This window comes from Sminthopsis crassicaudata, chromosome 2 (assembly GCF_048593235.1).
Source record: "Sminthopsis crassicaudata isolate SCR6 chromosome 2, ASM4859323v1, whole genome shotgun sequence".
Lineage (NCBI taxonomy): Eukaryota > Metazoa > Chordata > Mammalia > Dasyuromorphia > Dasyuridae > Sminthopsis > Sminthopsis crassicaudata.
Genome location: NC_133618.1, coordinates 451,618,600 through 451,631,101, shown reverse-complemented (window position 1 = coordinate 451,631,101; position 12,502 = coordinate 451,618,600). Strand labels below are relative to the sequence as shown.

The window sequence follows — 12,502 nt, the reverse complement described above, 5'->3', positions numbered from 1 at the left end:
TTGCTTAAGTTTTCCCCTGGTTTACCCTGTCAAACTTGTTCTTAATGAACACATGATGGCTCCTTCCTAGTAATGATTACTTCCTAACTGTTCACAAATCATCTCTTTAATAATCCATTCTATAAAATGTTGCCATCATCAGTGTCTTATCTGAAAATAATTGATAAAATAATTCTTAATCTTTTTTAAAAAATTGATACACTTGTCCATTTTCAAGCTTCCAGAATTTTTTTTTTGTTTACCAGAATTTCTTCCAAAAAATCAGCACAAACTGATTAATATGTTGAAAAAGTCCAAAAACATACATAACACTTCTAGACCTCTCATTCCTATGAAAGGCTAAGTTGGGAGTGTCCCTTTTTATCTTTTCATTCTAGTCCTGCTTGAACTTTATAGTTTTGTTATATTCATTTTTGATTTTGTGTGTGTGGTTGTTCTATTTTACATCGTTATAGTCATTGAGTCTACTGTTTTCTTGCTTCTCTTTAGTTTATTCTGCATCAGTTCATGTAGAACTCTTCATGCTTCTCTGTATTGATCAAAATATTTCATTATATTGAATTACCACAGCTTATTTAGCCATTCCCCAATTGATGAACATCAAATTTGTTTGCAATTATTTGCTATCAACAAAATTTCTTAAAAGATTGCTAAAAGTGGGACAGCTAGGTGGCGCAGTGGATAGAGCACCAGCTCTAAAGTCAGAAGGACCCGGGTTCAAATGTGGCCTCTGACACTTAACACTTCCTAGCTGTGTGATCCTGGGCAAGTCACTTAACCCCAATTGCCTCAGCAAAAAAATAAAAAAATTTATAAAAAGCCATTTATCATATTCCTAAATTCTTTCAGCTTAGGGCAGGACTTTTTAACCATTTTAACCATAGGTAGATTTCAAGGGATCTTATCTACTTGGATGGGAGGGGAAAGGAGGGGGGGAATATTACATCTTTATGTTTATTAATCTTTAAGTGAAATTTTAGCATTTTCTTCGATTATGAATTTTTTTTTTTAAAAAGATCAACTTTACATGTTTTACCAGACTGCAAAATGGGTCCATGATATATAGAAGGTTAAGAATGTCTAGCTTAGGTACATATATTGTATTTAACTTATATTTTAACATATTTAACATGTATTGGTCAATCTGCCACCTGGGGGAAGGGGTTGGGGGAAGGACAGGAAAAGTTGGAACAAAAGGTTTTGCAATTGTCAATGCTGAAAAATTACCTATGCATATGTCTTGTAAATAAAAATCTATAATAAAAAAAAAAAAGAAGAAAGAAAGAAAAATACTGCCTATCTATTATTTAGCTTCACTGGGCAGTGGAATAGCAGTGGTGCATAAACAGATTCATGGGGTGAGTTAACTGACTTGGATTCTTTGAGTGGCAGAGGGGATTCTCCCTTCTTTTCCTTCCTTTCCCTCTAAGTGAAAGATATCTATTCTTCTTCTTCCCTTACATCATGTTCTTCTATTCAACAACTTCCACACCCTCATTCTAACATTCTTTTGCCTCCTTAGGATCTTTTATTTTCTGGACTTCTTTGTTAAATTATTTCCTGAATTTTATATAATGAACTTTCCATTCTTCCAAATAATCTGGATTGTAAAGAAACCAAATCCTTTTGCCTTTTCCTCAAGAAGATAGAGAAGTATGCATTTCCTACGTGCCTTTCCAGTTGGTGATTTCCTCTGGCAGGAAAACAGACATATCACAATCCCAATAAGTCACTGATCAAGAAGAAATGGTTGCATATAGAATTATGAGGTACGATGAGTTAAAATTGCCTCATTGGGACTCTTAATGTTCCCTCACCTCATTTTGAGCACTTATAGTACTTTAAGACTTATACACTAAGAAAGTCCTTTTTATTTCCACATACTATGCTATCAGTTCAGTATCATCTTAACATATAATGCTTTGCCATTGCCCATTTTATCAACTCTAAATATATTTTTTCCATTATAGCTTTTTATTTACGAGATATATGCATAGGTAATTTTTCAGCATTGACAATTGCAAAACCTTTTGTTCCAATTTTTCCCCTCCTTCCCCCCACACCTTCCCCCAGATGGCAGGTTGACCAATACATGTTAAGTATGTTAAAGTATAAGTTAAATACAATATATGTATACATGTCCATACAGTTATTTTGCTGTACAAAAAGAACCAGACTTTGAGATAGTGTACAATTAGCCTGTGAAGGAAATAAAAAATGCAGGCGGACAAAAATAGAGGGATTGGGAATTCTATGTAGTGGTTCATAATCATCTCCCAGAGTTCTTTTGCTGGATGTAGCTGGTTCAGTTCATTACTGCTCTAATGGAACTGATTTGGTTCATCTCATCGTTGAAGAGGGCCACATCCATCAGAATTGATCATCATATGGTATTATTTCAACTCTAAATATTAAGCACTATGATCAACATTTAGGAACAACAGTGCTTAGACAAAGCCTAGAGGCTCTCCCAGTAGTTTAGGTGAGACGAGGGTCTGAACTAGAATGGTGACCATATGAAGGGAAGAAAATATATAGAAATGAATGAGAGCAACAGCGTGAAAATAAATCAGTAGAACTTGGCATCTGCTTGGGGATGAGGGTTGAAGATGGCAAAGTTAAGATGATTTTGAGATTGTGAACTTAACACATTGGAAGCGCTCCCCTCTAACTTTCTACTCCAAAAATGGGAAAGTTTGGAAAAGGAGAACATGGGGAAGGGGTAGGACATGATTTCTTTTTCAAATACCATTGATTTCAAGATGCCTCTGGGTGATATCTAGTTGGTGATATCTAATAAGTATTTAGTAATATGAGCCTGGAACTAGAGAGCTAGATCTATAGGCCACTGTTGAGTTAATGAGAATTGATGCCTGTTTAGACAGAAAAGAATAGAGAGCTCAGGTCAACTCTGAAACAACAAGGGGATAGGAGATGGGATAAAGATGAAAAAATAGTAAAGGAAGCTGAGAAGAAAGAGTCATAGATGAGGTAGAAAACCAGGTGAGAGCAGTGTTATGAAAACTCATAGAGGACAGAGGATCTAGATAGAAGCTCTTAACCTGGATCCATGAAGTTATTTTAAAAAATATTTTGAGAACCTTATTTCAATATAATTGGTTTCCTTGTTTTACTTTATACATTAGAAGTTTTATTCTGAAAAGGAGCCATAGACTTCACCAGGCTTCCACCATCTAAATTTAAAGTAGTTAAGAGACTACTGGTCTGGGAGGAGAGCCTGGTTCAATGCTATAGAAAATTCAAGAAGATTGAGACTATTGGATTTGGCAGGTAATTCTTGAATACCAACATTTAACTAAACTCTGTTTAGTTCTTTTATTGTCTTTTCTGTTCTGAAATCCAAACCTTTCATTGGAAAGAAGATATGGCCCTACTACTTAGGCCCCACATCTATTTCCTGCCCAGATTCCTTATAGTCCCTACAAACCTTTTCAGATTTCTTCTTATAGAAACTCTCACAATAAATAGCTAGTCATTATGATTAAGTAGTCCTGACAGGTTCTCCATCACATCACAAAACACAGCAGATGGGAAAAAAGCATTTCTCTAAAGTAGACATGCTTCTGTGCTGCACAGTAGTGATTTACTAGGCACTAAAACTAGACAAAAACTTGTCTTATTCTCCTGGTACCTGTAACTGATTTTTTAGCAAGCACATACTGGTGCTTCTGGGTTATCTTTTTTTATAGATGCAGCTTTTCACTGAGGTCCCAAATAGATCTTTTTTGAAAAGTAACCTCTTATCAGTCATTATATATATTTCAACAACAATGCTATATGATAATCAATTCTGATGCACATGGCCCTTTTCAACAATGAGATGAAACAAATAAGTTCCAATAGAGCAGTAATGAACTGAACCAGCTACACCCAGCGAAAAAACTCTGGGAGATGATTATGAACCGCTACATAGAATTCCCAATCCCTGTTTTTGTCTGCCTACATTTTTTATTTCCTTCACAAGCTAATTGTACACTGTTTCAAAGTTCGGTTCTTTTTGTACAGCAAAATAACTGTTTGGACATGTATATTGTATTTAACTTATATTTTAACATATTTAACATGTATTGGTCAATCTGCCACCTGGGGGAAGGGGTTGGGGGAAGGACAGGAAAAGTTGGAACAAAAGGTTTTGCAATTGTCAATGCTGAAAAATTACCTATGCATATGTCTTGTAAATAAAAAGCTATAATAAAAAAAAAAGAAGAAGAAAGAAAGAAAAATACTGCCTATCTATTATTTAGCTTCACTGGGCAGTGGAATAGCAGTGGTGCATAAACAGATTCATGGGGTGAGTTAACTGACTTGGATTCTTTGAGTGGCAGAGGGGATTCTCCCTTCTTTTCCTTCCTTTCCCTCTAAGTGAAAGATATCTATTCTTCTTCTTCCCTTACATCATGTTCTTCTATTCAACAACTTCCACACCCTCATTCTAACATTCTTTTGCCTCCTTAGGATCTTTTATTTTCTGGACTTCTTTGTTAAATTATTTCTTGAATTTTATATAATGAACTTTCCATTCTTCCAAATAATCTGGATTGTAAAGAAACCAAATCCTTTTGCCTTTTCCTCAAGAAGGTAGAGAAGTATGCATTTCCTACGTGCCTTTCCAGTTGGTGATTTCCTCTGGCAGGAAAACAGACATATCACAATCCCAATAAGTCACTGAGCCAGTTTCCATGATTAGAAATTTTTTATAAGTTAAGGCTTATAGCTCCCCTGCTTGTTCAATGGCAAACTCACCTCTTCTTGGTACTACATTCCAACGACAATTCTTTTATGAAACCTCAAACATTCTCTGTTCTTTGTCATACAGTTAATTGCCAGTGACCAAACTATCTTGAGTGTATGTTCCTTAAGAAAATATTAGGCAGATTTCTAAAAACCTAAATGTAATCAAGTTGCATATGTAGGATCTTCATAGATTCTTAGAAGTTATTCATGTCCTGAATACAATGTTTCCAGGTACCATTCCCTACGATGGTAGCCTTGCTGTGCATGTGGTTTGGGATCTCTCTACCGCTGGTGTACCTAGGCTATTACTTTGGATTCCGCAAGCAGCCTTATGATAACCCAGTGCGCACCAACCAGATCCCCAGGCAGATCCCTGAGCAACGGTGGTACATGAACAGATTCGTGGGGTGAGTTGAGTGCCTATAAGTTTCTTGGGTGGCAGAAGGGGAAATGCCCTTCCTTTCCCTGTATATGAGAGTTATCTGTTCTTCCAAGAGAGTAGACAAGTGGGCCCTTGGGAAAGAACTAGTAGGGGATCTTGACCAGGCTATCTGCTAAACCTTAGTGTCTTTATTGTTTAGTACTTTGCATCATAATTCCCATTCAGGTATTGCTATTCAGTTTACAATATACTATATTCCTAATGTATCCAACCTCATTTAATAGATAAAGGACTGAATTCTCCAGAGAAGTCACATGTCTAAGATTCATCATAACAACCCAGGCTTAAACTCTAAATCCAGTCTCTTTCCACACACCATAGTGACTTTTCACTGTATTGGGAAATTGGGCACCCCATTCCAATGCTCTCCCTTCATCTCTTTAGAGCCAGTCAGCAGATGAAGCAAAGTTGACTAGTACCTAAAGAGAAGGTGCTCTTAGAGGGACTAAAAGGGATGGCACTGTTCCTCTCCATTTCACCCGTATATTGATCTAATGGAGAAAGTGCCAATGGAGAGATCTGGGTTCAAATCCTATCTCCACCATTGATTCACTCATTGTTTTCTGTATGTGACCTATGTGAAGTCACTTGAGTATTTCCGTTTCCTCATTTAAAAATTAAGTTTTGTTCTGTTGTTTTATCTCCCTTTATAAGAAAGAAACAGGGAAACATTAGAATATTATATACAATGTCTGATAAGGTCACTGTATAAGCCATTTTGTTGAACTGTTTGTCAATCTGGAGGGAAAACAGTTGTGATAAAATGAAAAGCATTGGTAAAACTTTTTTTTTTTTTTTTTAAATTCAGATTTAAATAAAACAAAATAAAATTAGAATGTTACACCTATCTTTATCCCATAGTGCTGTCATAGGACTAATGTATGATGAATAATGTGAATGTGGTTTGAAAACATTCCTCATGTAGGTGTGAGAGACCATTGCGATCCATAGCAGTAAAGCTGGGTGGTCTTGCTTTCCTGTGATACTTTGTGCCCTTTTGTAACCTCACCCTCTCTTCTTTTTTTCTCATGTAGTATCCTAATGGCTGGGATCCTGCCCTTTGGAGCCATGTTCATTGAACTCTTCTTCATCTTCAGTGTGAGCATCCCCTCTCCTGCAGAAAGAGACAGAAATAGACACACACACACACACACACACACACACACACACACACACACACACACACACAACCATTTGCCTTCAGAATACTGTGTAGATGGTGACTTTCTTCTTTTGTTTTTCTCCCTCCAACTTCCATAATAAAGAACCCTGGTGCTTCTTACAAGGTTTACTTCTTGCCCCAGGTGCCATGGGAGAGTCCTGAGCTATCACTGTTTTGGTGCTTAAGGTGTAAAGCACTGCTCAGAAGTAATCATAGAATCTTAGAACTGGAAGGGTCCTTAGAAATCATCTAATCCAACTTCTTTATTTTAGACCTAAAGAGCAGAATATGACTCTTCCAAAATCCCATAAGCAGTAAGTTGTGGAGTCAAGATTTTAGCCCACGTTATCTGGAAAGCCTTTGCCCATTTAATCATAAATTAATTATTTCCTATCTTTTCTTTCTTGTGAAAAAATAGTTTTAAAAAGGATGGAGTCTTGTATTATTGTTGATCACAGTGTCTCAGTGTATGCTGCCTCTCATTTTTATTGCTTCTGGAATCCATGAGAAGTAGGACAATAAAGGAGTCATACAAAGCATGGGATAAGGCCACAGCTTTGGAGAGCGGCCTCTGCTGACTAGGACTCTTGGCTTCTTCTGTGCTTCATTTATTGTAGATCAATGGTGTTAAACTGGAAACAGATCCCTGTATCCCTGTATTCCTGTAAGCAAAATATTGACTTAGAAAATCACAAATTATTATTATTGTTTTGTTGTGAGTACTAAACTAGTTAGATTTTAATCTGATTCAGGCCAGATTCCCTGGCCCACGGGCCGTTGGAAGTTTGACACTTCTGCTGTAGGTCACCCATTATTCAGTTTTTAAGGCTAGACCTAGACCGTCCTCTGTACTGACACATTGCAAGATTGTTTCTTTACCTACTTCTCAGCTCATATACTGAATCCTATCCCTAAAATAGGAAAAGCTTGCCTTGTTTTCCTTTTTCTCTGGGATCACGACAGAACAATAGAAAGACAAGAGGACCGGGATAGGCAGGTTATCTGAAACACTTCCCTCTTATATGCAGGCAATCTGGGAGAATCAGTTCTACTATCTCTTTGGCTTTCTGTTCCTCGTGTTTATCATCTTGGTTGTGTCCTGCTCCCAAATCAGCATTGTCATGGTGTATTTTCAGCTCTGCGCTGAGGTAAGTAAGAGTGAAGGGATAGGAAGCTAGCACCTGATTTTGTTAGCTTACACCCAAGAGAAAGGAAGGAATCTAGAACAAATATGAGCAGAATTGGTGAGAAACAATTCAGCCCTTACTCAACTGAAAGATCAGCCTTCAGAAATCATAGAACCATATAATGTCAGAGTTGAACATAGAATGTTAGAAGCAAAGAGGGATCCTAGAACATGAGGCAAAGAATATGTTATGACTATAATAACTTTTAGAACATGGAATGTCACTGCTAAAAGGTCCTTTGGAACATAAATATCAGAGGTAAAAGGGACCTTAAAAGACTCAAAATCAGGGCCTTAGGGTATACCAGGTTTTCAATATTGTGTCCTGTCAGAAGGATGAGTGGGCCAAGTAATTCACTATCTCATCCCCTCAATAAATTGAACTTGTTGATTTTAGACTTCTGGTTAGCCATGGTAGGTAGGGGAAGGAGGGTCTGGCTGGAGTCAGTAATTTTGATTCCCTCTTTTCTCTGCTTCCTGCTCAGGATTATCGCTGGTGGTGGAGGAATTTCCTGGTCTCTGGAGGCTCTGCTTTTTACGTCCTGATTTATGCCATTTTTTACTTCGTTAATAAGGTATAAGTTACAAACTAGAGGCCACTACCATCTCCCATCTTTCAGGGGATTAGGAACAGTCAAGTTTCTGAGTTTTGATCCCCATATGTCCAGAAGGGTATCCAGCCATCTTCCCCACCCCCTTCTATCACAATCTATTCCCGCCCCAGTTCTGACAAAGGAGAAGTTGGCCCCTAATTTAGGACTTAAGTTCTTAGGTTTTTCTTTCAATAAACAAATGGATAGATAAGCTAGCAGTTAGTGTTTGAAAGTTTGCAAAGAGATTATTTCATTTAATCTTCACAACAGGACTCATCCTGTTATTTTCCTCACTTTACAGAGGAGGAAATTGAGGCTGAGAGGTACAGGGATTTACCCAGGATCACACAGCCAATAAGCATAGGCCTTGAATTTAGGTCTTCCTGACTCCCAGTCTGACACTGGAAACCATGTGCCTTCTGGCTGATCTCTTCTTTATGGTAATACTGTAAAAACCTTAAGGGGTTAAGTTGTATGGACAAAGACTTGCTCACAAAATTTAACAATGGAACCACAAACTGCGGCCCTTCAGGTATAAAAAGGCAACTAGGAAGTCCTGAGTTCTAGCCCTAGGTAGCTTCTAGCGTTTCTGTGCTACCTGTGGCCAGTTGTTTTGTTTTTCTCAACCCAACCAGTTTCCTCATCTGTAAGATAAGGATGAGACTTATACCCCCTGACTTAAGAGAGTTTCTTTGAGGAACATACTTTTAAACCTCAAAGTGCTAAAAAACAAAACAAAAAACCAACAAAAGAAAAATATGAGCTTGGAGATCTAACCTCCTGCCTTCCCAGTGCCTTGGCTCCCCCAGGCCACCCTGCTTCCCCTCTCATATAGCAAAGTGACAGAAAGGGGCCCTGACACTGAGCACTGGGCAGTTCTGACATGGCCTTTCCTTCCTCTTTTCCTTCCTCTAGCTGGACATCGTCGAGTTCATTCCCTCTCTGCTATATTTTGGCTACACAGCCCTCATGGTCCTGTCCTTCTGGCTGCTCACCGGCACCATCGGCTTCTATGCAGCCTACATGTTTGTTCGCAAAATCTATGCAGCGGTGAAGATAGACTGAATAGGAAACTCGCTTGGCACAAAGAGACAGACCTGTGCGTTTCCTACCAGCAAGGAAGGGGGATTCTTTTCCCTGGTCTCTGAAGGAAACCAACCATTGGGGATTGATGAGTGAAATAAAATAACTCCTGCTCGTTTGGAATGTCATTTTTGGCACAGTGTTCATGGATCCTGAGGCTACTTGGGGGGGAGGGACATGTAGATAAATCTTGCATTTTATTATATTATTCCAGTTCTATAGGGGACTTTTTTTTAATCTCTAAAGCCAAGAAAAGCCCCGCCATTCATAATTCTTTGACTTGTTTATTTTTCTTCCCTCGATTTTACAAAAATGGATTTAAGATTGGAAACAGAAGGAGTCTCCAGGACACTGAGTTTTGGTCACCAGGGCTTTTGATTTGGGGAGAGCCTTTCCGCCTCCTGCCCCCAGAAACCACCTGGAAGAGGAAATCCTGAAACATCCAGGGCATCTTTGAGGCTGCTTTTCATCCATTTTCTGGGGTTCTCCCCATCATCCCCTGGTTGTGTTTTCCATGGATCTTTGCGAATGCAGTTCTCACTCTGGAGATGGGCCATTCTGTCTCCCCAGCATTAAGTGCCCTCTGCCTCCATCTTCCACCTATCCTGCTTCTTCTTTCCCCTCCCCAGGCTTGACCCTGGATGTTCAGAGACAGAGCAATGCAGGGAAGAGCTTGGTGATGCCCTCTACGACAACTAAAACTCAAGCCCTGTCCTTTGGCCAGAAAGAGGAAGGTCAGAGTTGAACACCAGCACCCGTGATGAGGGGGAAAAGACCCAGATGCCGGGATGACATCATTCTCTGGGCACCAGGGATCTCCTTGTCTTAGGGATTGGATGAGAGGAAGAGAGGCCTTCACACAAACCAATCAGTGTTTCTGAGGTGCCAAGAAGCATGACTGAGCAATGTGCCTTCCTGCATCACTATGGGAGGGGAGGACTTTGATGAATGAATGGGTGGGGAGGCTTATCTCACTTAGGAGTCATCTTTATAATTCAAAAGGGCTGAACTTTTTACATATGTTTTGATAGCTCGTCTCATTATTGTTTTTAGGCCCTTGGCGCTCTCTTACGGACTTAGATTAGAGAAAACTGGTTTCCTTATTTTAGCGCATTTTGGTGGCAAATTGGCTGAGAAAGGGGGGGAAAAAACCTTCCTTCAGTCTGTAGACTGTATTCTTACAGCCAGCTTCCCTTCTCCAGGAACCCCTTCCATCCATCTCCAGGCTTTAGAGCCAAGTCTGAATTCTCACCTTCCTCCTTTGGAAGAATCACAACTACTAAGTTTAAAATGGAGAGAGCAGTGAAAGAGGGAAGTAGGATTGAGGCTTCCCCAAATATCAGTGAGAGAACGGGAAGCCTTTCCTCATCTTTTTTCTTTGGGATAGGCAAGGCATCTTGACATATATGGACAAATGTGGCCCTTCAACAGACAGTGACCTTAATCATTCACACGGACCTCGTAGGAATAGTTCTCTTTCTGCCCTGACCAATTTTTCCTGTTGTTTTGTTGTAAAAGACCAAGCCCATGTCAGAATTAATACCTGGATGGGATGTATTTGGGATTTTTCTCTTGCCCTAATTCCTTCTCACTGGTTCCCACCACAGAACAAAGCTCAGGGTTGTTTCTTTATAGATGGCTGACTGATTTAACTCCTATTTTAAGAGAGAAGTGAGGTACTGTTCCCCTCTAGTTTCTCTGAGCTCCACCCACTCACCAGCTAAAAGCATTGAACATACTTTACAATCTTGTCTAATAGTCTTTCAGGGTTACTTTGTAACACCAAAGTTGGATCAGCCAAGAATCAGGAAGGGAAAGGGGAACCAGGGGACAATCATTAAACTGTGATTTGGAAACTTTAGTTCATTTAGATTTGGGATATTCTCTCTAAGAGATAATGTTGGGATGGACTTCTCATGGAGAAGTTCAAACCATCATAGATTTTTCTGACTTTTTTTATGGTTTTTAATTTTTAATTAATATGTATATCTTTTTGTCCTGTTGTAAATAAATATGCCATTGTCCTGTTGTTCTGTCTCTTGGATCCTATGTAAATATGCATTTTTTCTTTCCTCACATGCCAAGGTGGGCGAGTGCCCCAAAGCAAGAAGGGAAATTAATTTTCCATAATGCTGGGTCAGTGCTGCTTCTCCCCACACAAACACATGAAGACACACCTTACTCCGTATTTGTCTAGTGCTCTTGCTCAGCCTGTCACATCGCCCATGTGTGTGAACACGGCTACCTTGTAAGGGGACCTGAAGGCAGACCTGCTCTGCCACTCACTGTGGAGGTTGAGCAGCTAGGTGACATCGTGAGCAAGGTCTTTTTGCACCTTAGTTTCCTTATAGTCAAAGGAAAGGAGGGCCTTGGATTAGATGGCCTTTGTGGATTCTTAGTCTAGGAGCCAGAGTCCTGGAGAGTTGTGGTCTGGGAGGCAGAAGGCCGGTTCCCACAATCCCAGTTCTCAGGCTGGAGGATTCCAGGCTAGTGCAGTAACCCTCTCATTTTAGAAGGGGAAACACTGAGGCCCAAAGAATTGAAGTGACTTGTCCAGAAGTCACAGCAAATAGAACCATTGAGCCTGGGGCTCCAAATCTTCTGGACCATGGTCAGAGCCATAGGCTAATGGCTTTGCATGCCTCAGCTTTCTCACCTGTAAAGAGGAAATAGCCATGCTTATTTACAGCTTTAAAGTGCCAAAGGAATATGTGATAGTTGCTCTTTTAAGGCTTCTACGAACTAGAATTGACCTGGGAATCAAAATACCGGTGCCAGCCCTGCCACTAATGTGCTGTGTATCTATGAACAAGGCACACTCCCATCTCCACATCACTTTGTTCATCTATAATAAGGTTGGACAGAATTAATTTAAGCACCTTCCATTTTCTGAGATTGAAATTTCCTAATCAGTGAATTTGATCCCCTTATGTTTTAGGGAAGGAACAAGCTGGTCTAGAAAGGAGCATACATTTATAGCTAGAGGGACCTTAGAAGTCATCCTGTCCATTTTACAGATGAGGAAACACAACCAGGACCAACACAGCTAATGTCTGAGATGGGATTTGAATCCTGTTTTTCCTCACTAGGGAATATCACACCCTACCCACTATATCGTGCTCCCTTCATTCTTCTTTCTCTCTACCCCTTCCCCTTTGCCTTCCAGGGAAACTCTTTTTCCAACATTTATCCGCTCTTTGGCCATATTCTCAGGAGTTTCCCTCAAACTTGAATATATACTTATTTGTACTAATGAAGGCCAGGGATTAGCAACCTGTTGA

General features: G+C 39.6%; 1 protein-coding gene across 2 annotated transcripts in view; it reads left to right on the top strand.

The window, feature by feature from the left end:
* TM9SF4 (transmembrane 9 superfamily member 4) overlaps positions 1 to 11,250 on the top strand; it is a 57,021-nt gene extending 45,771 nt beyond the window's left edge. For both annotated transcript variants that reach the window (XM_074292764.1, XM_074292765.1), the window contains exons 14-18: positions 4,987 to 5,162; positions 6,232 to 6,295; positions 7,388 to 7,507; positions 8,031 to 8,120; positions 9,054 to 11,250. In XM_074292764.1, the coding sequence (XP_074148865.1) occupies positions 4,987 to 5,162; positions 6,232 to 6,295; positions 7,388 to 7,507; positions 8,031 to 8,120; positions 9,054 to 9,203 (600 nt within the window). In that variant the 3' untranslated portion in view covers positions 9,204 to 11,250. The remainder of the gene's footprint in view (positions 1 to 4,986; positions 5,163 to 6,231; positions 6,296 to 7,387; positions 7,508 to 8,030; positions 8,121 to 9,053) is intronic.
* The last annotated feature ends 1,252 nt before the right edge of the window (positions 11,251 to 12,502 follow it).